This window comes from Leptosomus discolor, chromosome 4, assembly GCF_034619465.1.
Source record: "Leptosomus discolor isolate bLepDis1 chromosome 4, bLepDis1.hap2, whole genome shotgun sequence".
In the NCBI taxonomy this organism is placed as follows: domain Eukaryota; kingdom Metazoa; phylum Chordata; class Aves; order Leptosomiformes; family Leptosomidae; genus Leptosomus; species Leptosomus discolor.
In genome coordinates, this window is record NC_141394.1 from 15,645,744 (window position 1) to 15,672,578 (window position 26,835).

The 26,835-nt window shown below is 44.2% G+C and overlaps 2 protein-coding genes across 4 annotated transcripts in view; one reads left to right on the top strand and one right to left on the bottom strand.

Moving 5' to 3' along the window:
* LRBA (LPS responsive beige-like anchor protein) overlaps window positions 1-26,835 on the top strand; it is a 421,265-nt gene that overhangs the window by 225,906 nt on the left and 168,524 nt on the right. For all 3 annotated transcript variants that reach the window (XM_086464075.1, XM_086464077.1, XM_086464076.1), the window contains exons 37-39: window positions 182-306; window positions 7,871-8,017; window positions 10,666-10,802. In XM_086464075.1, the coding sequence (XP_086320201.1) occupies window positions 182-306; window positions 7,871-8,017; window positions 10,666-10,802 (409 nt within the window). The remainder of the gene's footprint in view (window positions 1-181; window positions 307-7,870; window positions 8,018-10,665; window positions 10,803-26,835) is intronic.
* Window positions 14,582-15,692, bottom strand: MAB21L2 (mab-21 like 2). Its single transcript, XM_009957004.2, has one exon. It carries the CDS (start codon window positions 15,690-15,692, stop codon window positions 14,613-14,615), a length of 1,080 nt encoding a protein of 359 aa, XP_009955306.1. The 3' UTR covers window positions 14,582-14,612.

The window sequence follows — 26,835 nt, forward strand, 5'->3', positions numbered from 1 at the left end:
GACTGGAAGGTGATATTGTTATTTTCAAGGACATACCTAAGTAAAAGATTGCAGAAAGGGGGGAGGTTAAAAAAAAAAAAAGGCAAAAGCAGCGCAAACAAGGAGAGCTTTATGCAGAAATTCAGCGCTACCATGCTGTTTGATAATTGCTAACATATGTGGCTCCTCTGTTTCATTGTAGTCGTCCTCGTGAGTTCTGGCGCCTTGACTACTGGGAAGATGACTTGCGGCGCCGGCGACGATTTGTGCGTAACCCCCTTGGATCGACACATCCTGAAGCGACACTAAAAGCAGCCGGAGAACATGGTCAGTGTAAAATCTGCTCCTTGCCAATAGCAGCAGGTTACAGTACATGACAGTAAAGACTAGACCTTCATTCCTGTAAGACACTAGAGAATTGTCCCAAATGCCAAAGGCTTTTTTGTCATTGCACTTCAGACATGTTCCATACAAAGATAAACTGACCGTTACTTCCTATAAGCAATGTTGGTATTTGTTAAGCGTCTTCATTACATCGTAGTTGAGCTGGCACGTTGTGCATACTTTGCACACAGTGATTACAAATATAGTTCTCACTAAGCAGGAGAAAAGTGGATGCAATTTTGCCATTAATCCCTGGACACGCTTTCTTGCAGTAAATTACATATTTATCCTTTAGTAATTTCAGAAGAAGGTCTTTCCTCTTCAGAAATCCACAGCAATTATTTGTTAGCGTTAGCACGTATCTGCCTATTGTTATAGATAGATTAAAAGAAAAGTAATACTTCTAAAGCTAAACTGTATTCAGACCTTTGCTTATGTTTAAGTCCTCAAGTTTTTCAGCAAGAATTTGATATGGAATAAATAGTTACAAATGCTGAAACGTAAAGTGTTGTTCAACCAGCAAATGGTAATGATGATTTCTACCTGGTGATTTTAAAAAAGGAGACTACATTTTTAAACAGTTTCCCCCCCCATTTTATTATCAGGGATCACTCAGCTACATGCTGCTATGTCTGTTCTAGAGGAACGTATTTACAAAACTAATACAATAATCAGTTTGAGAATTCTATAATAAACCAAAAAGATAAACAAACAAACAAACAAGCACCAAAACTAGTGAACAAAATTAGAATTTTGTCTTTGCGATCTAATGAAGATACATTGATAACGTAGAAAAGTCTTTCTTGAAAGCAAATTATTTTTAAATATAATTAAAGCTGAGTAGCCTTCACCTTGAAAGTGCGTGTCACAGAATAGAATAATTTAAATTTAGGTCTTTTTTTCTTTTTTAGTCTGTGAATTACTGCATATATATATATATGCATACATACACACACACATATTATATAAATAAACTTTATGCTAATTTAAAATTATTAAGACTGTTGTATGAATATATAGAACATCATCACTGTTGTAAAGTTAGTTTCCATCAGGCATCTTAACCTCTTGCACTCAGCCTTAAAGAGCCGTTTCTGGAAGAAAATGTCTACAATATGTCAGCTGATATAATGCCAAATATGTCATCAGTCCTTTAAAATAAATGACCATACAGAGAATAGTCAATAAAGTGATCTGAAAGCAATGTTCTTAGAGCCCTACATCTCTGACTATAGGAAGAGGAACAAGATGTAGAATTAATTAACCCATTTTTTGCTCTGGGGCTTGTTGTTCTTAATACTGTGTGTTGTTTCCGTGCCGTGGACTTTAAGGGCACTTCTGTTTAATACTCCATGGATAAACAATAACTGTCCCCCTTTAATATTATGTGTACTTCAAATTAAATGGAAATTGTCACAGTTTTATGTATTCCACTCATATTTTTGTATTTGATCTTTATATCCTTTATGAAAATACTGAAAAATATCTTTATTTTCACTGCAAAATAATTAGAGCTTCTATCTATATTTATGTAACTAATTCTTCCATAAGTAAACACACACTAATACAATTATTCATCTTTCATAGTAATGTGGTATTTACATTAATCCATGCTATATTTCAAGGGCTATGGCTCTTACTCAGTTTGTAATTGACAGGAGTACAATTTTTGTCAATACAAAAGAAGAGTGAATAAAAGTAGCCCTATTTCATAGGTAGCTAATAGGCACAGCTGGCAGCTAACCCTGGTAATTTAAATAGAGCCAGTTATTTTCTGTCCACTTTTCTGTTCAGAATTTGTCATCCTTAACAGGCTTCTATTATATTTAATTTTTGATGTTGTTTTATTCTGAATTTAGTTGCATACTGCCTTTGTAATCTATTCTGTTTCTTTATCTATCCAGTGAATATTCTAGTTTACCTTAAGTCATTATTTAATGTGATTTCTGAAAATATAGATAATTACTATCTGCCTAACTTGTTCCAAGAGCTTCCACTGGCAAGGTGTAAAATAGATCACCAAAGTACAATTCAGGGTCAACTGGGAACTATATGTAATGTATAGGAATACAAAAGTTTTGCTGGGTTGTTATGGTTTTGTGTTGCATTTTTATGGTTTTGGTTTGGGGTTTTTGGTGTGGTGGTTTTGGTTTTGGGTTTTTTCTTAAGTCTCAGAAGATACAGTTCTCAGAATGGTCAGCTGGAGTGGTCACTTGATCTATTTCTTTCTGAATTGTGTTTATAAACTTTTAATATTAACCAATTTCAGGTCAGGAAATCCAGTTATTTTCAGATTTTTTGGAACCGGACTTTCAGGCCTTGTTTCCATGATGTAAATATCCTTAGAATTAGCTGAATATTTGCCCTGGTGTTTTATGATTTCTTATCAGTAATTTATTTTATTCTTAATTGTTCTATTTAAATTAATCTTACATGTCTCTGAAGCAAAAGTGGTTTTAAATAATGAATAAATGGTTCCCTACTGCCTATTTAAGCTTTTCTCAAAACAAAACAGAGCAAAACCCAAACCTCAAATTTTGCATAAGGGATTTTGCAAAAGGGAGATGGGGGGGAAGCATAAATAATGGAAAAGTACTATTGCAGTAACCATGCTTGAAACCATGGATTTTAGCACATTTTTCATCGGTAGCTACACATTATCAACTGCTTGGTGTCTTTCAAATAAAGCCAGATATATTCTCTACCCTAGAGAGCTCACAGTCTGGGAGAGATCACAATTTGCAACTGTGAAAATTATTCAGGAACAATCAGAAGCCTAGATATTGTTCAGTAAAACCTAGAGAGAACAACAACAATCAGCTCTGTTGCAGCCTAGTTATGTCTCTTAGTAGCAAGAACCAATCTTTTCCAGGGATTGATTTGATTTGAAGGAGAACCTCTGGTGCAGAGGTGGCAGAATAAATACCTGAAGACTAATGTTCTCTGTTCAGACAATCAATACCAGCCCCATGACTATACTTCTGGCTACCTTCTAGTTAAAAACAAATTTTTTAATTCTGACAATTTAATTGCCATTCCCAAGTTCACATTAACTTGCTTGGGAAAAAAAGGCTTTAGGTAATTTTTCAAAGGGCTAAAAAAAATTCCTTCCAAAATGGCTATTTATAAAAGTCAGTCTAGTAGTGTATTGTGGGGGAAGGAAAGAGAGGTGAAGGTGGTTTGGTAGAAGAAGTTTGGGATGGAAAGAGTTAACTCTTTTCTGGTTTCACCCATCGTTTAGAAATGAAACCAAAATACTTACACAGGTGTGAAAGTGGGAAAAATGAGTGCTTTAAACCTGTTGGTATTTTTAGATTGACTCCCAAATACAATATTTTGTGAGAGAATCTTTAGCTGCTAGAAAATAACTTATCAAGCTTTTTAACAAGAGATTTGTTGGTTTTTATTGACATTCAGTAAAAACTTTGGGAGAGGGGGATTAAAACAGTCTGTAGCATTTCCGTCAAGGCAATAGGTGGAGTTCAGAGCTTGTGACTGCAAGGGACTAACAGCTGATCACCTACAGTATTGCAATCGACTGGTCGGTTTTCCTTGCCTCAACTCAAGGATGAAAGAGAAGTCTTAAAAATAGTATTTTAAAAATCTTCTATGAAAGTGGCCGTTTTTTTCCATTGTTAGCCTTTTAAACAAATAGAAAGACTAGAGGGAGGCTTCTGGAGCCCTTTAAAAAAAAATAGATAGTAAGGGGGTTTTAATGCATCTTTTCCCTGAATTGCTTTTCCTGATATATTTACCAGACATCTTTTAAAAAATAACAAAAAAGGGTAAGTATCTTCTGTATTGTGCTTTCCGATACTTTATTTTTCAAATTTATTTTAAACATTGTGTTTTGCGTATCAGGTTAAGTTGTAGGCAAACAATTTAAAATAATCTGTCATTCTATGAATGCTTTAAGCTTGTTCAGCAATGTAAGCTAAACTATTATTTTTACACCCAAGTGTTCCAGAGATTTAACTGGAATAAATAAGACTTTCTGTGGATGCAGAGATCTGTTTGCAAAAAGCTACTTGAAGAAACTGGGTCTTACAGGGCAGTTCGGGAAGGATTGCATGGAATTACACTAATGAGTTATAATAATGAAATTGCTGTGCTAGAGAAATACTCTGCCAGCAGGCTGTTACGTCCTGTGCCATACATAGGCCATGCCTTGAGGTCTTGCCCTTGAAAAGAAGTATGTGAATGTGTGCTTAGATCTGCAGGACTGGAGCCAGAAGCTCCAGTCACGCCAAGAATAGGCAGGCTTCGCAGAGAGTGGATTGGGTTAGCAGATGAGAGCGCAGGGTTTGGGACCTGAAATAAGAAATCCAGTGTAATATACCTATGCGCATACATGGGCACTCAGTATGTCACATGTTGTCATGCTCCGTCATTATGTATCTCTAATCAGTAAAAACAGAGAGGGAGAACGAGACCGTGGCCTACCTACGTAAGTGCATTCACCTACAGAAAATAGGTGAATCCGTGTGGAATATATTCAGTTCTATACAGATTCTTGTATGAGTGTGTGTGTTGGTTGCAGGTGTAGTGCTTTATTCAAGTCAGTGCAGAAAAAGGAGATTCTGGTTAAGTGTGATGTCTTACTGCCTTCCAGTAGCTGGTATCTGCAGACAGCAGACAAGCTCTGCATCTTCCTGTGCCTGCGTGTATACGCATTTCATGTGTGTCAGGAAATGTGGGTAACTAAGATCATATGCAAAGGAATGAAAAAAATTTACAAAAATGCACTAAAATAACTTCTGGTCTAAAATCTTTTATTGAAAAAGGCAGTTACGTAAGATGTATGTTTTTGAATCAGTATAATACCATTAGTTGGGAAAAAAATAAAATCTGAATAAGTGACGAAGATGAGTCAGGAAGCGTGTATTTTTGTGGTCCAGTCATCTTTGGCTTGGAAGTTGCCATACTGATTTTATTTTTTCTTAATGTTAGGTGAGAAGAAAGACTGAAGGACATAGTAGTATTTTGGACAAGTTTGCTAAGTGCAAAAGTATTAAGCTTTGATCTTGGCTCTCAATTCAGTCTCAAATGAGAATAGGTAGAAGGCTAGTTTGAAATAGCATCTTCAGTATAACATAAATTGTAGTACAGGAAGCAAGAATGGCAGGTATGTACAATGCCGATAGGGGTTTTGAAACAACAAATATAGCTTGCCTGTATTTTAAAAAGAATTTATTATCTTTGACTTTATTCCTGGGATGGTTTTGTTCTATTTGACTTTTTTTTGATCTTCAAGAGAATGCTGGTAGGCCACTGAGTAACATTGCATGTGGTGTATATTAGTATACTGTTGGTAATTTTACTGCTGCTAACTTAAAATCCTCAAGGGGGAGTTAATTACAGGAAAACCTTTCTAAATATCAGCTGCATATTTTCCATGACAAGAAGGTTTTCAACTCACATTGAACAACTCCAGAGTCTAAGTTATTATTATTTACATCACATTTTAAAAGAAGGTAAAATTTGTGTTTGCATAATGCAGTTGAAGCTTTACAGTTATTTATTTTTTAAAGGCTTACTCACAAGTGGCACTTATTGGTTGGGGAGAAAGGATCATGCATAAATTGCATTTTATTTTGTATGGCAAGTTAAATTTCCTTTTTTTTGTGTTGTTTGTTTTGGTTTTGGGGTTTTGTTGGGAGGGTTTTTTTGGGTGGGGCTGGGGTGTGCGTGTGTTTGGGTTTTTTGTAAGCTCAAGGCCTAAACCAAAACCAGAGTATCTGGTGGTTTGGATTGGGTTCTCTTTGTTTGTTTGTTTGTGTTTCTTTTTTAGTTTTCACTTAATTGAAAAGTTTATTATTTGCAATTTATATGCCTATATTTACTTAAACAACTTAAACTTTATATATTGCCACTGGGGAATTGCTGCCTTCTCTAAATGTTTGCAGATTAACGTATTTTTAAAGTAAGCCAGTGGAACTCCAAATCAAGCATGGCAGCAGCCAGAGAAAGCCACAAGCAACGTGTTGAAGTTAGTTGGTCCTTATGTGTTTGGTGACTGTTTTTCGAACACAACTGTGCCACGGGCATTCTCTATCTATTTTTTTAAGAAATAGTATTTTTATTTTCTAGTTAAAAAACCCTCCAAACAACACATACACTGCTGGTTTTTGGCTTTTACCACAGCAAGTGGTAACTTACGTCTGGAGCGAGCGATTGCTTCTTTCTTTTTAGTTTTCTTCTGCTGCTGCTTTGAGCTTGTAAATTAAATAAAATAGGTTTCGACCCGGCAGTGCCGGGAGGAGACGAGGAACGCTCCCAGGTGGCGCTGGCCCTCCCGGGGCCGGGGGCACACGGACACGACGCTGCTCGGACACGGTGGCGGCACGTTTCCCTGCCCGTTTACCGTGCGTGGCGTGACACACCCGCTCTGGGTAAAACGGGCTTTTCGGTTGCTTCTCTTCCGTTCCGAAAACGCAGGTGTGAGCACAGGAGTGGCCCGGGAAGGACGGGGCACCGTGTCGCTGTGCCTCTCGGAAGCAGGTGCGCGCTTCGCCTCCAGCCGTGCCCCTGCGGCTGGTGTGTGCGGGGTTCTTGTTCCCCTCCATCGCCCGGGCTTGTGCGGCGGACAGTGCTGCCTGCCGGCTGCCTGCCGGCTGCCTGCCTGGCCAAATCCACCAACCGCTGCCGCCTGGTCGCGCCGCTGCCGCGGCGCCTCCAGCCGCCCCACCGCCTTCCCGGCTCCCGGCGAGCTCAGGCCGCCCCCAGGGGATTGCCCCCCGCCGCCTCCCGCTGCCCTCCGCCGCGGCAGCCCCCGCCTGCCGCCCCCGGCCGGGCCGAGCCGAGCCGTGGCAGCGTGGCTCGCTTGCGCCGCCGTGTAGGCGAGCCCCCGGGCCGGCCCCTCGCCGCCCTGCCCCGGGTGTGCTGGGCCGGGGCCGGCAGCCGCCGGCTTGTTGCGCTTCCCCCGCTGCCGCCCCGGCGCGGCGGCGGCCCCGCAGGGAGCGGCGGGGCGAGGGCGGCTCCCGGGCGGCCCCCAGCGCTCCCGGGCCGCCCCCAGCGCTCCCGGGCCGCAGGGCACCGTCCTGCCGGGGCGCCCTCCGCGGTGTCTCTCCGAGGCGCGCTGGGTTTCGTCGCCGCGGTGGTGCGCTGCCTGGCAGGGGAACTGCCTGTGCTTGCTGCGGCCAGAGCGAACCCGTGCTTGAACCCTGGCTTGGAGAGCCAGGCTAACACACCGGGCAGTCCTGCTCCCAGCAGGAGATCTCAACTGCCGAAGGGAGGTTGCAGGGGAAAAGCGCCTGTGGTGTCCTTTCCCCTCTGTCATAAACACTTGAAGTAGAGTTAAACGCGGCAGAGCGCTCTGGATAATTTTGAGCAGGCTTAATAGGATTAAAACTAGATGTGTCCTAACATTAGAGGATTAAGACAGGTACTTCCCACAGCTAGTCCTAAACAGTTTTCTTCCTGAACTTTCATTTAAAAAAGAAATTACACTCCTTTGTCACTGTTGCCTCTGAGACCTGACAGACAGGAATGTGTGTCTCTTTTTCAGCTCCTGATGAGGATATACTTGTTAAAGGAAAGCAGTCCATCAAAAGTCAAGTTTTAGGAAATCAGAACTCAGAAAGTGAGATTCTCTTGGAAGGCGATGACGATATCATGTCATTCATGGAAGAAAGAGAAATGGAGAACTTAACAGGTAACTTCAGCTATCTAATTTTATCCTCAGCTTGTTTACTATTTAAGTTCTGATCTCCCCTGCTCTGCAGTAAGTCATGGTTTGGGATACACACTGATAAATTCTTCCTTCTCCTAACTGGGTCATTAAGGTCATTTTCTGTGTACCTCAGCTGCTGAGGGTTTACTTGAGCAGAGTTCTGCATTTTCTTTCTCTGGCTTTTGTAACCTTCCTGCTTCCACAGTAGATGTCTGTATTCTAGGAAACCTTCCTTAGAGAAAGTAGCTCTCCCTTGAAAAGGGCTTCCTTTCTTTGTTTTTGACCTTGTTCCACTCCTCGAATCATTAGACATAGTGGACAATTAGGCAAGTTCTCTGTAATTACAGGCTTTGGAGAACTTTCATTTTTTTCCCTGAGTTTATAAAATTGTACGTATTGGTTATTTACTTGGGTTTGAAGGATCTGTGTGCTCACTGGATTTAACTCCTTTCAATCTCTTGTCATTCCCCCATTGAAGGCCCTTCTCCACAGACCGTAGTCGTCTTAGACTTTGCTTCTTATTTTCTGAAGAAGAAATAGTACTTCAGGTCTTTGAACTTAATTAATTTTACTCAGTCACATGCAACCTTTGCTGGTGTTGCAATCTGAGTGGAGTGAGTCCATTTCTGTACAGTTCAAAATGTAAAAAACAGAGTAACCTCCTCAATTCAGGGACTGCGAGTTATAAAGCATCTCCATTGTTATTTGAGGAATGTGGTTTTATAGGGAAAATGCAAACTTCTCTGTGTTCTTCTGGTTTCTCAACTGGTATCCCATGTACATTTACTTTAGAGAAAAATGTCATTTCTTAGATAATTCTGGTTCCCTGAGAAGCTAGTAGTATAATCTTACATTGATACGTATCATACATGTGATAATTCAGTGAAATTACTGGAAGTCATTATTTATTGGCAGTTTGCTTATCCCTGAACTGCGTTCCACTCTTTTTATTTTTTAAAAGCAAAGTTAAAAATGCAGCATAATGAAAAACAAAAACCTGAATAGGAAGAGTGGAGTAAAATAAAGTAATGGGAGAATAATGCAATGGCACTTTCTGTATGTGGATCTTTTTTTTTTCCCCTTTCTACCATGAGCTTCCTTCTCAACAGCCTTCTTCGGGTTTCCTTCTCTTTTATTATTCATTCATTGGTTTGAGTAATACATTCATACTGTAATAGAGGTGAAAGGGGAGTTTAATTATATAATCTTGACAATGGCAATAGGATTAAGAAGTAATCCTCACTAATAAAGCGGTGTGGGTTAGAAATGAAGTGGAAATTGTCAGGGGTCTTCTACAGGACCTGGACTGCCCCAGCTTCTGCAGCTGTCTGCTTGCCCTGTAATTGAATGTCTGCGAGTGATTGAAAAAATGTTATTTCTCTTCTGGATTACATGCTAATGTACAGAGGGCAAAGGGAGACAGCAAAAGAACACATAGCTGCTTATTTCATCCATTTGTGGGGGTGAGCTTTGGGAAATCATGGCAGTTCCGCAGTTATCTCATGCCCATCTGCAAACACAATGTATTTGTACGTTGGGAATAGAGGGCAAAGCTGCTCTGATCTCAGCAGAGCATCTCTTCTTTTGTCCTAGTGGCACACATTGAGATTGATGTGAGATTAAGGACCATCATCCTCCTAACAATCGATGGAAATGACAATTCATCTGAATTTTTTGTCAGTTATTCTCACATTGATTACCTGAACGTGTGTACCTCATTTATAGATGCTTTATTAAAACAAAATTGTCTATGTCACCTTCGTATCTTCCACTGTTTTAAAAAGTCGGATAGTACTGCAGCCAAGTAACTTAATTTCCTTACTTCTTAATCAGCTGGATGACAAAGCTAACCTGTTTTCTTTCTGTACGTGTTAGTTTATGTAATAGTTTCTGCATTGTCAGATCTATGCTGAACCTATTGTTTTCAGTAGTAGTCTGATTTGTCCCTGTGATAAGCCCTGTGGAGATGTGATTATTCCAATAAAAATTCATTCAGTTGGAAACCAGCCCTCCAGCTGTTTACTCCCACAGTCCCCGAGCTACACTAACACTGTATGGAATCTTTGAACAATATTTAACTTGAAATCAAAAGCATCTTTAAAACATTTTACTTTAGGCTCTGTAACATTGTGTAACCTTAACAATAGATTTCTAGCATCCATGAGGGAACACTTTACGGTTAGACAACTTTGAGCCTTGACTGCTATGTTCATCTTTGTGGAAAGCTATCAAAACCCTCCACTACCTAAAGAACACATCTGACAGTAAGATTTCAAATGTTCATGTGTGCACAGTCTCTATTGCACGTAACAGAAGGTATGCAACTCTTGAAGTTTCTTGAAAAGAAACCACGTCTGAGTAAAAACTATATACTGCCATGCTAAAGCCAGCTCTGGCACGTCTAATGTATGCATCAGTTTGCAATTGTAGCTGCTTCAACATTCGGCGGCACAGAGACACTGCAAATCTATTACATATGTTCTTTTCTGGGGTAAGAAGAGTTTTGCTTTTTAAGGAAGAGCTACGCTCTTTGTTTTATTTATTTTAATGTTCTAGGCTTGAAAAGCAAATAATGTGCACTCGCACTCTTTCCTGTTTTGAATATTGTTGGTGTTCTCGCTCTTTGGCAGGTCCAGTTGCCCTAAGCACAGCAGCTCAGCTTGTGGCACCCTCAGTAGTAGTGAAAGGCACTCTTTCCATCACTCTTTCTGAGCTCTACTTTGAGGTGGATGAAGAAGATCCCAGTTTTAAGAAAATCGACCCAAAGGTAAGAGATCATTGACCCTGAGCTCTGAGAGATGATGACAAATTACCTAAGACCTTTAATTCTTCATTCGACTTCCTTTACCTCTATTGGTCTGCAGTGTTCCTGCTTTAATAAGTTTGTGACTGACCATATATGTTACTGAACTTCACGTAGGTGACACCTCCTTTCCTTCTCGTTTTTCTCCCCCTCCCACAATTCGACCCCACTTGAATGTTAATTAGCTTGCTGCGAATAAAGCTCCAGGGAAGTGTCTTAAATAAAGACATCTTGAATCGCAGGCCTGTGTGCATACGGGAAAGTTTAACGAGGCTTTTAGTCCAAATGCTTTGTTTTACTTTCCTATTTTTATATTATGCCAGCGTAACAGAGTGCTAAACTTCCTACACTCGTAAGTTTTCAGTGCTTCTGTATCGTATTATTCAACAACAGATTTTACAGGGTCTGTTATTTATTGTGCCTAAGCAGAAAACATAATGCCCTCTTAAAATACGTTTCTGAACTGACTTGCTGCTTTCCACAAACTTTATTTGCTCTGAGTTACTTGATTATTAGTCTTTTGTTTAAACTCAGTAACCTTCAGTCAAATTCCTATTTCAAAGGCAGTATTATCTTACCATTAGCTTAATAAGGTTGTACTTGATTGTTTTCTACAGTATTACAGCAACATTTCAAAAGTATGACATGATTGGTAAATATTCTCGCATCCCAATTTAAGCACAGTGATGGCTCTTGGTTTTTTTAAATATCTGCTTATCACGGTAATAATTTCTTTGTGAAGGGGAAAAAAGTCACTGGAAGAAGTAGTGGGTTTCTGCTTGTGTATGGAGAATATCTTGTGTGTTAAGCGCCAGTCCAGTTCTTTGTTCCTGTTGAGTAAATTGCTCTTGTCTGTATTAAAAATGACATCAGTGGGTCTGAAAGCTGGGATTATCAAATCCTATCAAGGAATTAATTTATTTTGAAAACCAACACTCTCAGATTCTTCGAACTAGAATTTCATCTAAGCAAATAACTAGAATTGTGATTTTTATATGATACCATAAATGAGATTTAACTTTTCTTTAGGTCCTGAAGTATTTTTGGAATATTTTTGAAATTATTTCAAATATGAGATAGCTTTTAACATTTTGATGTGCTTACTTCTTCCATAGTGTTTTACATTTAAAAAAAAAGGAAAAAAGGATATAAATATAAAACGTAAAGACAATTTGGTATGTTACTGTATTTTCCATCTAAAATGTTCTGCTTTGTCTTGCATTAGCATGAGAGAAGTCTTACAGATCTGCATTATTCTGCATTTTTGTTTTCCATTTTTAGCACATAGAGTGTTTTGAGTCCAGTTACTAATTCTTACCCTTCCTGTTACGTGTTTTATGGGGACACTGACACACAGCATAGATTTCAGCTTGCTTGCTTTTCTCCTGTTTTCCAGTATTTGTTAGTGCTTGTTTTCTTAACTGTGAGTAGTTGTTCTGGTTTGATTTGACTGTATCTTTAATTCTGTATCTGAGAGATTTTAATTGGGTTCCTATAAAAGGAGGAGTTGGTTACATGAAAATACAGGCTGCACCTCTTACATTCTACTTGTGATGCATACTTTTGCTGGAGGTCTTAAAAAAAAAAAAAAGACCTTCTATAATGCCTCTTGTGAGTAAGGGGGGGTGGTATCATGAAATCTGAATATTTTTATATTAAAAAACAAATAAGCTCACAACGCAGCTGGCTTTCAAGCATTAATACCTCCCTGCCCCACCCTCTGCTTAAGTTACTGTACCTTGATAGTGGTGACCAGAGCTGCTGTAGAAAATGCCCCTTGGAAAAAAAAACCCAACAGAAAAATCCTAATCCGCTGTAGCTCAGAAGGCCTGTTTAATTAATGAGGCTTCATCTGTTTGATAAATTTAAGTTCCTTGTATATTTGTCTAAACTACTGAAAAGAAAACATTGTGACAAGCCCCTGACGAAAAACCTGCCGCAGAGGTGGCAGCGGCGGCAGCAGCCACGATAAGATCAGGTTCATACGCTCCTTGCGGGCTGTCGGCAGGGGGAAAGGGGCAGCCCCGCCGGCTGCGCCCCTCCTGCCAGGTGAGCCCGGCTCCGCGCCGGGGAAGCGCCCCCCTGCCGCCGCCCGCACCCGCGGAACGGCCCGGGCTCTGATGCCCGGGGCCGGGAGTGCCCGCCCGCCGCTGGGCAGGGCCGCCCCTGCGCCGCCGCGGCTGTGCGGGAAGCGCCTTTCCCGGGCTGCTGCCGGGTTCGGGAATTTCGTTTTTAACTTAAAGACAAAAGCAACTCACATTTGCGTGGCTGTTCCTTTCCGGAGCCGTCCGCAAAGAAACGGAAGTAGTCCTTTGGGGCAAGAACGTACATTTTTAGCCTCCCCGCCCCCCGAAAGGACACAAAAAGTTGCTCGAAATGCCCCGAGCCGGCTTCGAAATCTTCCGGGCGGCTGGAGCAGAGAGCCCTAACGTTTTGAAAGCTTGGAATTGCGTTCCCGATAAAAATCCTGCAAGTACTGCTCAGTCGTCCTGAGCAAACTTCAAGCGAAGTCGCTCCAGCGCGAATACAAGGGGCAGAGCTGAGCTTTGGGAGAGGGGCGCGGGGGAAGGAGAGCAGCGGGGGCTGCGTCCAGCGCCGTCGGGTCGGGCCGGGCGGTTTCCCCGCGGGTTGCTGCTTGTCTGCTCGTCCGGCTACGCGGTGTTGCGATTTTATGCCGTAGTTAAAAATGCGGGGAAAACAAATGTTTGTTTAAAAAAAATATCGACCGGTTGCTCTAAAGCGCATTAATTATTCAGGGTAGATCTATACTTGCTTCGTGTCAAAGTCAAAGGGATCGCGCGGTCGCCCTGGGAGGCGAAAGCAAATAGCGATGAATTTTAAAAACAAAATGCAAGTGCTTGAGATTTACCGGGAAAAAAGGGAAGAATGCTGTAAGGAAAAAAATAAAGGTGACGACCGTAGGGTAGGGAACAGCATGCTGTCTAAATTCCGGCGAGCTGCTGTCTGACGCCCCATATATTCCCAAGATTTAGAGGAGAAGCTTAAAGTCACAGAAATATAGCAGATGTTGTCACATGCTGAACTAGAGAATAGATAATTATTTTTTTTTCTTAGATGCACTGTTTTTATAGAAACGAGAGGGAAGTTTAGAAAATGCCAATTAATATGCCAAGCTAAGGCTTCGGCTAGGTGTCACGTTTAGACTGTCTTTACCTCTCGTGTTTCCGTTTCTTTTAAAAATTTTACTTCTGAGGTTCAGAAAGAATCTACTTGCCTGAATTTAAGAACCATTCACGAAAAGGCAGCATAAAGTTAAAGTAATATTTTTATTACTATTTGCAACAAGTCAGTTGTGGGGCACATCATCTGACCTTGGCACCGAAATACATTTAACATCAGTAAAACTTTTTTTAAAGGGAGATTTTGTACATATAGTTAAATAATTTTTCACTTGGTGACAACATTCAGGCAAACAGGAGAGCATAAGAAAAGGACTATACATGGATTGGAAAATGTACCTTTCGGGTTTCGTTTTGAAGTTGCAAAAGTCCGATTGCTTCTTTTTGTGACTTTTTAAAAATTCACATTGGAGGACTGGAGGAGAGGCTCTTCCTTTCTTCCGTGCAAGGCGGTGAGAGTTTATGCCGGGAAAACCGTCTGCAAGTTTTTAAAGGCCGAGCTGCAGGTGGGTGGGGGGTGGCGGGGGCGCGTTTCTTTCGCCGCCTCTTTCCGTGGTCGTTCGCGTTAAATAAAAAGTTTTTAGGCGCTGTTGTTGTTTATGGAGGGCGAGTTTTGTGCGCGGGGGTGTTAACCCTATAGCTTGTCGAGGCTTTTGGGATTGGTGAGGATTTCCCTGGCTAGCCTCCAGGTCTGTTTGGCAGCGCTTTCGAGGGCCGAGTGGGGTTTGCCCTGAAAGAGGTCTAGGTTGGGCAGGAAGTAGTGGGGGCAGCGCCGGCACTGCAGGCAGGAGATGAGCTGCAGGAGGATGCCGTTGAGCCGGTCACCCAGGCACGCCTCGTCCCAGTCGGTCTCCCGCGGGTGCTTCTCGCACTCGTACAGCAGCAGCGTCTTCATGTGGTAGTTGTTGAGGGGCTGCCCGGGCAGCTCCAGGTGCCGGTCGCGCAGCGTCTTCAGCACCGAGAGGCACTTGTTCCTGCAGCCGCCCATCAGCAGCCGGTTCTCGGCTTCGCCGAACTGCAGCACCCAGGCGTCGCTCTCGGCCGAGCTCTGCTTGCCCGTCAGCGAGTAGCACTCCTTGGAGAGCAGGTTGAAGCCCTCCGCCTTCACCTCCGCCACCCGGTTGGGGCCGGGCCAGGGGATGTGGGGCATGGGCCACTGCGCCGCGCTGCGGGGCCAGATCCCGGTGCACTTGAAGGCGGGCGTGATCTGCACCACGTACCGCTCCCGGATGCGGAGCTTCACCTCGCTTGTGTCCGCGATCATCTTCACCACGTCCCGGTAGCTGCACTTGTCCACGGCCTGGGCCACCAGCGTCTGGAACCGGGAGCGGATCTTGCGGGCGGACAGGTAGCCCGAGGCGGTGATGAACTCCACCCAGAGGGACATGCTGCGCTTGCGGCCGTCGCTCAGCTTGAGCACGGCGCAGCCCGGCAGGGAGCCGTCGTCCACGAAGTTGAAGACGCCCATCTGGTTGAGGTAGAGCACCACTTCGAACTCGGTGGGCGAGATCACCTCCAGCCCCTCGTACCGGGCGTCGATCTCGCTCAGGGAGCTGATGAAGCGCGGCTCCTGCACCTCCACCTCCTTCAGCACGTCCGACACGACCTTGCACACCTCCCGGATGGTCTTGGCGATGGCTGCCTTGCGCGCCTGGCACCGCTCCGTGTAGTATTTGTTGAGCTGGTAGACCAGCTTGGCCTGCGCGGCGATCATGTTGGGGCACAGGTCCGGGCTGTACACCGGGCTCTCGCAGTACGTTGAGGGATCCAATGCTTTAGCGGTGGCTGCAGCTTTGCGGAGGGCACCAGCCAAATCGCAGACCCCCACCCCCTCCGGGAAGAAGGCGGCAGCGGCGCGCCAGCGAGAGCAATTAAAAAAAAAAAAAAAAAAAAAAAAAAAGTCGGGGAGGACGACGAAGCACAAAGGAGCGAAGCCCAGCGCTGCCCCGGCGAGGAGGAGGAGTGCGAGCCGCTGCGAGCGGGACGGTGCGGGCTGGGCGGCGGCGGCGGTGCCGGAGCTGCGGGCAGCCCCCGCGGGCTCCTGGAGCGTAAAGTTTTGGGTGGCGGTGGGGGCAGGGAGGTCTGCGCTGCCTCTGCGCTCAGGCACCCACCCCCCAGCGCAGCGACCAAAATGCTGTTTCAATAGTTCATGAAAAAAACTCACCAAACCAACCAAACAAAAAACCCCACCAAAACCCAAACAAACTTCCCCAGGACTCGCAGAAGGTCCCCGCAGAAAAGCCGGTCGGCGGCGAACTTTAAAACCGCACACGATAGGAGAGGAGGAGAAGAATGCGAGCAATGCCCAGAGCGGAAGAGTGAACTCTCTGTCTGTCTGTCTGTCTGCCTCTCCCTCTCTCTCTCAGTCCGTGGCACCGCCAGAGATGTGCATGAGTTTGGCTGCCGCTCTCAGACTGTCAGGGGGTGTTGTTGATTTCCCTTTTCCTGCTGGAGGCGTTGGCTGAACCCGGCTCTGTGGCTTTCGCTATCTTTACGCGCAGACGTGTGCACTTGGTCTGTGATCTTTCATTCCTGTCCTGCAGCTCTATATGGGTTGGTTTGAGATAGATAGATAGATAGATATAGAGGTTGTTCGTTTTTTTTCTTTGCACAGACTGTGGTTTATCCTGAGCGGGAGGAGGGCGTAGCTGCTGCGCCCGGGCTGGCTTCTCCTCCCCCTCCCCACCCCTGGAAGTGCGCGCCGAGGCTCTCACTTTCCGCGCCTCTCCTCCTCCTCCTCCTCCGCCGTGTGCCCGTCTCTCTCCGGCGGTGCCGGCGGGCCCTGTAGTTTATGAATGGGGCCGGGGCGCGGGCGGGGGGCGGAGCCCCGCCTCCTACAATCGCCGCCGAGCTGTCAGCGGCACGGCCAATCGCGGCGGGCGGCGGGCACGGCCGGCGCGCACACGCGCCCGCTGCCTCCTCCCCGGCGTCGGCGGGGCAGGGGCGCCCCGTCCGCTCTGTGCTGGGGCTGGTGGGCGTTAAAGCCGGGCCGGGGGCGGGCGTTAAAGCCGGGCCGGGCCGGGTGGGGTGGCGCGGGGCGGTGAGCGACCTGCGGCCGTCCTGCGAGCCGGCGCGGGGTGGGGAAAAGCTGCAACTTTGCCGTAGAGGATGAGGGGAGCTCCCTGCTCCCTCCGCTCGCTGCGAGGAGACCCAGCGGCGGTGTGTGAGGGGAGAGGCGTGCCCGGTGCTTCACCGCAGGCATAAATCTTTGTTCGCTCATGCCGGGCTGCAGCAGCGAAAGTGAGACCGTCACTGGAGCAGAATTGCACACCTTGTTTTACTGCCCTCCGTCAGTGCTGTAGTCACGTTAACTTAGATAAATCTCGTGCCATAAAGTTCTGTTCATCCTCCTAAAGCACAGGATTGAGTTATTCGAAAGGAAACGATATTTTATGCAAGTTTGTATTAACACGATTAGGGAGTGATTTGGACATAAAGCTGTAGTTATGTCACTTCGGAAGGAGCAGCTCCTCGCGGTGCTGTACAGCTCCCCCCTCCCCCCCCCCCCCCCGGGCAGTACCTGCTGCAAAGCAACCAGAAGTGTTTCTCCTGCGGAAACTTAGGTTCCCGTTTCCACGCCTTCTGTGCTCGGGCCACGGGTGCGTGTTCCCGCAGCGGCTTTGCGCTCCCCTGGGCCGGGCAGCCCCGCGGCGGGCACCGGCGGCCGTGCGCCGAGGCTGCCGAGCGAGCACCGAGCGGGCGGCGCGGTCCCGCCGCGGGTCCCTGCGGCGCGGGGGCGGCTCTTGCAGCCCGCCCGGCCGGCGCGGCCGCGGCCGGGGCCGTTCACACGCGATGCGCTCCTCCTTGCAGAGCCGCGGTTTAAGCAGCAGCTGTGGCAGCGGTTGGGCTCGGTTTCTTGTTCGGTCCTCCTTTCGCTGCAGCCGGCTGATTTCAATAAAGTACCGCCGTCTGTTTTCCGTGTGCGCTTAAATTAGAAACATGTCTTGCGCCGACCGTGCTGCTGCGCGCTGGAAGAAGTAAGTACGGCCGTGCCCGGCACCGGTGGGGCTCCGTCCTCCCCGAGGAGAGGATCGGCTCGCTCCTTCCCCGGCTGCGCCCGGGGGTAGGTGGGGGCTGTCGCGCCTGCCCGGCGGGCCGCGGTACCCGGTGCTCGGCGGGGCGCGGGCGGGCGGCGGTGTCAGGTGTCCCCGCCGGGCCCGGCCCCGTCAGGAGGGAGAGGAGCCCAGGGAAGGCTCCGAGGGGAGCAGCTTCAAAGGGGTGGGGGAGAGAGGGCAGGCTGCGATGGGGGCAGAGCCGCTGGCTCGCAAAGGCGCTAGCGCCGCTGCTCTCACGGTCTCTAGTCGTCCCGGGGATGTGCGGGCTGGAGCGGGGCTCTCTGCCCGGGGCGCGGGTAAGTGCCCGCGGACCTGCCTCCTCCCTGGGGCCGCGGCCGGATCTGCTCGAGGCGGTCAGAGGCCACTTCGGTGGGGGCCGGGCGGCACCACCGGGCAGGCAGCCTTGTGCTTCGTCTGCGCGGGTCTCTTCGGGGCTCGGCTGGCCGGGCGGAGCTACGAGGGTCCTGCGCCCCGTCTCCGAACGCCCTCCGGCAAGCCCGAGTTAGGGCTAGGGGTCCCTTTCACACGCCCTGCCGAAGCTCCCGGGGCGGCCCGGGGTGTACGCCCCGGTCCGAGCAGCGGCGGGCAGGGAAGGCTCCGCGGGGTTTCGCCTCCAGCGGAGAGCCGGCAGCCCGGGGTTTCCCGCAGCCCGGGGCGCAGAGAAGATGCCGGAGCCGTCAGGCGGCCCGGGCAGGGGTGGGGGGACGCGCTTTCGTGTTTTCAGGGTAAAAACAGAAGGAGGGGTCGATTCCCCTCCCACACCACCACCACCCCCCCCCCCTCCGCCCCCCCCCCCCCCCCCCCCCCCAGTAAGGTGAATAATGATGAGTAGTTACTAGTGTTCAGATTTAAAACAATTCATTACCAATTTTCCTGTCCGAGGTTGAAGCTCTAGTAAATAATAAATCAGCTAAACAAAAGCCGACTTTAATTTATTGCCCCAGCGCTAATTAGAAACATCATTTGAGCAATAAACTTAAACACTTCCAGCAAATAATGCACGTGAAACCCTTCTCTCCTGTGTCTGGGCGTTTGTGGCCGCACTGCATTAAGGCCGGCTTCATCTGTGGCGGAATTTGCTCTCGCCGGGATGAATAATTGAAGGGGCAACAGGATCCGAGGAGGCTATAATTGAAGAGCCCTTGTCACCTCTGCTTTTATGTATGTTAGTGTAGAAGTCCATCAGCAGCTCCTTGATGGTGTATAAAACGAAGTGGCAGCCCCTCCAGCAGCAGGAGATACTGTATTCCATTAAAAAGACCGTGTGCGTGTGTGTGCCGCGGAGAGGGAAACTCTCAGGGCTAAAAGCCACTTGAAGTCTTCAGACCGATTGATCTGTATTCTCTCGTTATAATCCGTCTCATCATACTTGAGTTAATGAGGCAGGGGCGGGGGTGATCTGATGGTCCTTGACAAATTCATTAGGGAGGCTGCGGGACATTTTATTTGACTGTTAAACATCGTGTTTGTTTGGTTTAAGCAGTGCCAACATCAGCATGCCGCTGCCTGGAGCAATAGTGTTTTGTTAGCAAGGGCTTCTGTAAAAGGATACTGGAAAGGGGACTCGGTGTGCAGGGAGGCTTCGCTCTCGCCTGGGCTCCTCCTGCCCCTCCCGCCGCGTACCGCGGGGAGCTGGGGCTGGGGCAAATCCAGGCGGGTGTACACGGTACGTGCAACGGTATTTTCTTCACCCTAAGGGTGGCAAAGTAGCAGCGAAGGGCTTCTGTTAAATGTGCAAAGACTTCCCCCCCTCCCTTTTTAGGAGAATGCTATGTATTTGTATTAACCCTTAAAAAAAACCAACAACAGTAAAAAAACTGAAAAGCAACTCCCGAGTTTTAGCAAGATCACACGAGTTTCTTGTTGTGTTACGATGTAGCACGCATTTGCTTGCCTAACCAGCTTGTCAAAGTGGCGTGCGTTACATCTTTCAGGACTTTTTTATTCTGAACGGTGTATTTTAAAGTTTCTGTAACATGCTACTGATACAAGGTGTAATTTTTAAGGCAAATCAAAGTTTGGTCAAATTGTCTTGAGGCTGTTGAAGGATTTCTGCCAGATCTGCCCTTTTTGTCTCCATCTCCCCTTGCTGAGGGGGAAAAATGAATGCAGGAACAGGTGCTCCCAAAAGGGATGAAAAGTATTTTTATGAATAGCGTATGAAATATGTATGTGTAAGTATACGCTTTGTTCATGGCAGCTTTGTAGATGAGACCCAGCTAGCGTTCCATTATTTTCAAGCAGTTGGTTTCCTCTCTGTTCTTTCATTTAAGGGAATCAGTTTTGTGGAAAACAGAATAATTAATCTGCTTGTGGAACCTAATATCGTAATATTTTTTTTCCTGGAGATCAGTCTTCAAACATTCTCAGCTTTAAGTGCTTTGTAGGACTCTGCTTCCATTTATAGAAGCTCAGTATGGGAAAAGAGCTTGTGCCCTTTGCCTGTCATTTTCATACATTCCTGCACTGCTGATGGAGCTTGAACTGCTGCAGGGAATGTATGGGCTTGAAAAGAAATGATTCAGTAATGCATGTTGCGTTTCTCCACAGCAAAACCGGGTTAATAGTTACAGTAAATGCTGCTGTGGGTTTGACAGATAAAATGCTGTTTACATTCAATAGTATACAGTGTGTACCTTTTCGTGAAAGTCATGGCTTGGCTTTACTGTCTGCTGATCTGTTATAAGGACCATGTTTATGCAGTTCGTTGATAGCGCACGCTGGGGGACAGAAGATGGTTTCATTTCTACACATGTCATTAGTGCATCTCATCAGTTAAGAGTGTTTCATAAACCTTGTACTTTTTTTCCATGAAGATGGAATGGTGTGGTAGTTAAATAATTTATATATGTTTCTAAGTCTCCCCTGACTTCCTGCAGTGGGAAAGGGGAAGGTTCCAACTACTCCTTTAAGTACCTTATTTTTGCTTTGCTATTCAGCCTTAAAATGTGAATGTGTTCGCATTCTGCTGTTGAACTACGAGCAACCTGCAGCTGAAGGCTCTCTCTCATGCTTTGAGTCTTGTATTAAAGGTAGCGTCTTCTCTTTTCTCATGATCACTTATTTTAGCTGTAAGATTGCTTTGGATACTGACTACTGTTTTGTAAGTTTGCCTCCTGGAAGTTGGCAGTCGGGGAAAATCAGACATGCACTAGAAAAGAACATTTCTAGTGCTTTTGTAGCATTTTCTTCTTGTTAAAGCTTCTGGTGGGCCTCTTGTTTTGTTTGGATGCAGTTGGGATGGGTGCATGCTGTTTTATCCAGTAGAAATAACCAAATTCATGTGTGTTGGCTTTGTCTTTATTTACAATAATTGATGAATTACATTAATAGCATCAATTTTTAAAAGTATGAGAGCATGTAACGTGCCAGGATTTTGTCAACTTGACCTCCAGTTGAGTGCAGTAGCATTTCTTTGCTTGAGAAAAATGTGAGGTGGGCTACAGAGATAATGTCCTGTCTCGTTCTTAAAAATGAGGCTGAATCAGCATTTCTTTTAAAAATATGAAAATTATTAAGATATTCTAAGCAAAGTCAAAGTTCTGGAAATTAAAAAAAAATCAATGTGCAGGCGATTGGCTGTAACTTTTCTTTTTATCAGTACTGTGTGATGAGTGCTACGTTTATTGTCTTAGATGTTTGCATATCTGCATATGTGTAAATAATCACGCTAACAAACAATAGCCTGTGTAGTTTTATTGATTAGATGATTATTTTAAAGATTAAAAAATTCATGCAGCTAGCCAAGATGAAGCACATTTATAAGTTAACCTGTAATTCTCTAACCTATACCCTTTAAAGATGTCAATGTCTAGCTCCAGAAGTGAAAGCTTCTCATGTATATGCTTACATTTTAAAAAGTACTTTCTCAACTACCACATAGAGCAATGTGAAACCCCCTGCTCCTCACCAGCCCTGTACAGGTTACAACCTTTCAGTCAGTTTCTGTGAGTGCAGTTTATAAAGGGAAGGGGTGTTGCGGGAGGAGGGAACAGAGGAGACTCAATCTTCTCAATAGCACTGGTGACCAGAATGGAATATACTGAGTTGCTCTTTCTCACTCTCTCCCCTCCATGTATTTTAAGATGACTTTGATTTGACTTTGGATCCAGTAGAAAAGCATGCATTTTTTTTTTTTTTAATTAAATAAAAGTCCCCTGTTTGAACAGTCTTCTAATTGTTCGCTCATTCAAATATAATACAGTTTAAATGCACAGCCCCCTACTTTTCTGCATATTGTGCTTCATAGTATTAAATTTTTATCCTTTGAAAGTACTATGTTGACATAAAAGTAGTGTATTACTAGTTATAAAATCATTGCAGGGGTTTTGTTGCTACTTCTAATGAGAGACTCAAATCATAGCTATTCCTCTTTTATAGCTTGCTGTGAAGAAGTTATTTGTTTCAAGATAACTTCTTCATGATAATACACTGCTCTATTTTTCCTTTTCTTATGAATTAGGTAAAATAGTTCAAGGTAGTTCAAAATAGTTCATCTCCCGTAGCTGGGAAGGGGAAGCTATATTGGCTCAAGTAATGTATAGAAGCCATCTGCATAGTTTAATTGAAATAATATTTGGTGATCTGAGGGATGGAAATTGTTCCTTTTCTTTAACCGTCTGAAATAAAACTGGGATGTAAAACAGCTGTCTTGGCCTATGGAAATCAAGGTTCTGCCAGTCTGTTTCTTTTCTTCATTTTCTACTTCTATCTTCCTTTATTATCTTTGGATCCCAAGGAGTCTTTCTTATTTTCTGACTGGTTTTGTCTGCAACAAGGGGCTGGGTTGGTGGGTTTAAATAGACTTTGGATAGAGTGAAAAATCTTTGATCTATGGCTATGACTGCTTCCAAATGATTTGCTTGCTGGGACTGGACACTGTCCATGCCCTTTCACTTCACTATCAGATAGGCACACAAAAAGGACTTGACATGCTACCAGATGCATAGTTAATCATTGCATTAGGTCTGTAAAGGAGTCCGTCCAGACTCAATTAGGTCTACCATTTTTAACTGGTGTTTGCTCTGCAGTTTGTTTGGAGTACAATATTAATTCTAACTGCTCTTCTGTTTATTTAAAAGTGCTTTAACACAGTTCCGTGTATTTATTTTCAAGGAGTCTTCTCTGCATTTTTTCTGTTTTATGTATGTTTAGAACAACTGAGTGTTACAATATTATTATTGTTACAAAAAATTATTGCAGTGTAACAGATTATCTGAAGTTTTAATGAAAAAAGTTTTTGCCTTTTGGTAATTCAGCTGTTTTCCTTTCTCAATACTGATCTCTAAGAGTGCATTTGAAATAAGCTAAAGGCAGTGACTGGCATGTATTGAGGTGGTGTTCAGAAGAAAAGCTTAGAGGGTTATCTAGCGGTTTGGTCCTGAATCTTAAACTTTGAAAACCGAATGGCAGCAGTTTTCCTACCACTTACTTACCTAAGAGCTCATTCTTATATCTGGCACTGCACGCTTTTGTGTGAGAAGGATTTTAAGGGTGCAGGGGTTAAAAAGGTTCAGCTGTAGGGTAAAAAGCATTAGGTAAATTATAGCTCTGAATCTTGTCTGGGGTTTCCAGGAGTAGTTTGTATATTTACCTTAAAATTTGTTAACTGTGTGCACTGAATAAAGTGCATTGAAAATCCCTAGCATCCTCAGAGTTAAAAAAAAAATAATAAAAAATTGTAGTTTGTAGAGGTAGCTAGTCCTTTCATGGTATGAAGAAGCTCGAGTGTTCAAATTGTGTAAATTGTTTTAACCACACATACTGTCTATAATGCTTATATTGAGGATGGTAGGCCTATGGAAGCAGAGCATAAAAGGACATAAAACCATCATTGCTTGAAAATTGGTGTATAAGAAAGGAGCACTACTCAGGGAATTTTAAAATATTTTCATTTGGGTTTATTTATTTATTTATTTAGGAGGAAAGGAGGAGCAAGGCATTCAGCTGTTAAGTTTTTCTTTTTAAAAAATCTATATATAATTACTAAAACTATTGTATGCAACTTCAGGTAATAGTCCAGCCTTCAGTTTAGATCTGAGAATTCTTGCTTTAGTTCTTTGCTTTATGATTGTCAGTATTCTTTGAAGGAGGGCAGATGTGGTAAAATGTAACATTTATCATTTGGTTGTAGTCACAGGGATTTTCAGATGTTGCTAATGGACTTCCAAGATACAGGATGTGTGAGTGACTACTACTCAGAAGTGCCAGCTAGGGCTCTCCGGGGATTTTTGAATTATTCATGCCTACCTGCTGCTCTGAAGTACAGGTGTGTGTAATCCATCCATGATTAGTATTCATGCATATAAATGTGCAATGGAGAATAAGCCTAATACAAGAGTCCTTGCGAGGCAGAGGCAGGTAGCTTTTCCCCATTCATCATCTGTCTTTGAAGTTGATTCTAACTAGCATCTGAGTGCCAGCGTGCCTATGAAGGGGAGTTGTTTATATGTGCTTTGTGGGTTTCCAGAGTGAGAACTTGAAAGAAAGTAGGACTTGAAATGCACGGTCATTTGTGAATTTATGTTTTATCTCCCTTCACTTGAAAATTTATGAGGAGAGTGACTTAGGGTGCTTGCGTTGTGTGTTCCAGGGCTTGCCCCCACTGATAACACCCTTGTTGGCGTGAAAGTGCAATGCAAATTATGACAGTTACAACCTTCTGTTTTGTTTAACCTGTCAGTGGATTTCCTGGCTCAGTGCTGAGGGCAATGGCGTGTTCAGCTAGTTCCATATTCACCTAAACTTAAAAGGTCAGGTTTCTACAGGCAAGCCTAGTCAAAGCCTAATTGATGAGGAGGGCAGGGGGACAGAATTTACTGTTCTGTTGGCTAGTTTCATATCGTTAGGTTGTCCTGAAAGCATCAGGCAGTCACAGCCCCTTTCATGTAAGTGCTGACCCTAGACAGGAGCTGACAATCAAAGGAGGCAGCCACAGGAACCAGTGCAAGTAGGCTATTGATTTTTCAGTTAGGTCTAAGTAGTTTGTAGTATGGGTAATGGGTGACAGAGGCAGGTATGTCATTATCAATGAGCTCCAGAACAGTAGCGACAGCCCCCTCTCATATTTCCTTCAGCACTGACAGTATGCATCCAGCAGTGGTCAATAAATTGCCCAACCTTTTACTGACAAGTGACTTGGAGGTGGGGGTGGGAGTCAAAGAGCTAAACTTCCGTACTTGAACTTGACATGGATGCGGAGCAAGGATCTCGACATCTGCGCTCCTGGCTTGTCAGGCAAAGAGCTGAGGAGAACATGGAGAACAAAACAACGGTAGATGTGCGGCCGGGGAAAGCTTAACTTTATTTTATGCCTCCTAGAAAGTCGAAGTTTTTCTTGAGATCGAGTAGAATAGCTTAAAACGCCAACTTTCTGTATAAACATGGTCTGGTGCGGTAGTTAATTTAGGTTACCATGGCAGGGTTTTGTTTTTACTTTAATATTGCTCTGCATTTAATCAAGGTTATACTGCCATAGCAGTACAACAATCACAGTCTGCCATTCAAAATCCGCTTTTAATTCCTAGTTTCCTCTTCTTAAATTTCATATATGGAGACTATTTGAAGATATCGAAGCTTTCTTATAAATCCAAAGTGCTAGCAATACAGTTTCTGTTCTGACTACCAATGCTGTTTTGGGTCAGTAGTGAAGTACCAATACTTTAGGAAGCTGAATAAAGTTTTTATTACTTGGATTTTACTAGCTGTGGTTTCTGAATTTAATAGAGGTAGATCCAAATTTTAGCTTTACACTTAATTAAATTCTGAAAGATATTGGGAGAACGTAAAAAATGTAATAAGTGGTGGGGTTTTTTTAAAATATACTTGTATGGAAAAATCAGTTAAATGAACTCACATATCTTAATCTGAATCTCCTGAAGTTTCCTAATGTTATTACTTTGTTTGAGGGATGTAAGTTACCTGCATTTTTTCAGAAGTTGGAATTCAGTCAGGTTTTGTGCTGTGCACAGATGTTAACAAAATAGCATATGCTTATAATTAAAAAAATCTTTAGACAAATTGAAATAAAGCAGAAGAGTAAATGTTTTGAAAAACTTCCTTAAAATAACTCATTGCTATGGTATCTTGTTCAACAATGTTTGTAATGTTACACAGAGCAGGAATACGAGACTGTGTATGTTGAATAGCTGCAAAGTATCATACGTGACTGAAACTTTTTCATCTGCCTGCAGCGGCTAAAGCTGTTTTCTTCGTGGCTGGCTTTTTTAACTGCAAGAGCAATGTCGACACAGATTCAAGAAGTGAGGTTGAAATTTATCACTGGATTATGAAATCCTTTAGTAAATATTTATATAAGCTGAAAACCTGAGTACCTGTGTATTTGAAGCAGTTATAAAATTAATTGGTTATAAAAATCTATTTAGATATGGTTACATTGCCTATTGAACAAGGCTTTGGAAGAGGGGCTGGCTAGCTGTCTTCCAGAGGAAAAAAATTTTGGTTAGTTGGATTGAAGGTGTGCTGGGTTGTTTGAGGCCTTTGGTATTTAATGGGAGTTTTTCCTGTCAGCAGCTACTCACTTACTACATCTTCCAGGGCCTTTTTTTTCCTGTTAAACTGGGTAAAAAATACAGCCATGCAGTCTGAATCTTATCTGTTTTTATAAACAGGTACAGCATCTTTTACTGCATTTTTGGTGTTGCTGGCATGTTATGTTATTGCAGAAATGTAAAAAGGAGCTGCAGAAAGGCAACAAATTAAATTTTCATGAAAGAAAACCCTAATCAGCAGTGACAGGGTAAGAGAAAGATGATTGCCACTTGGTCATTGTGGAGAGGCACT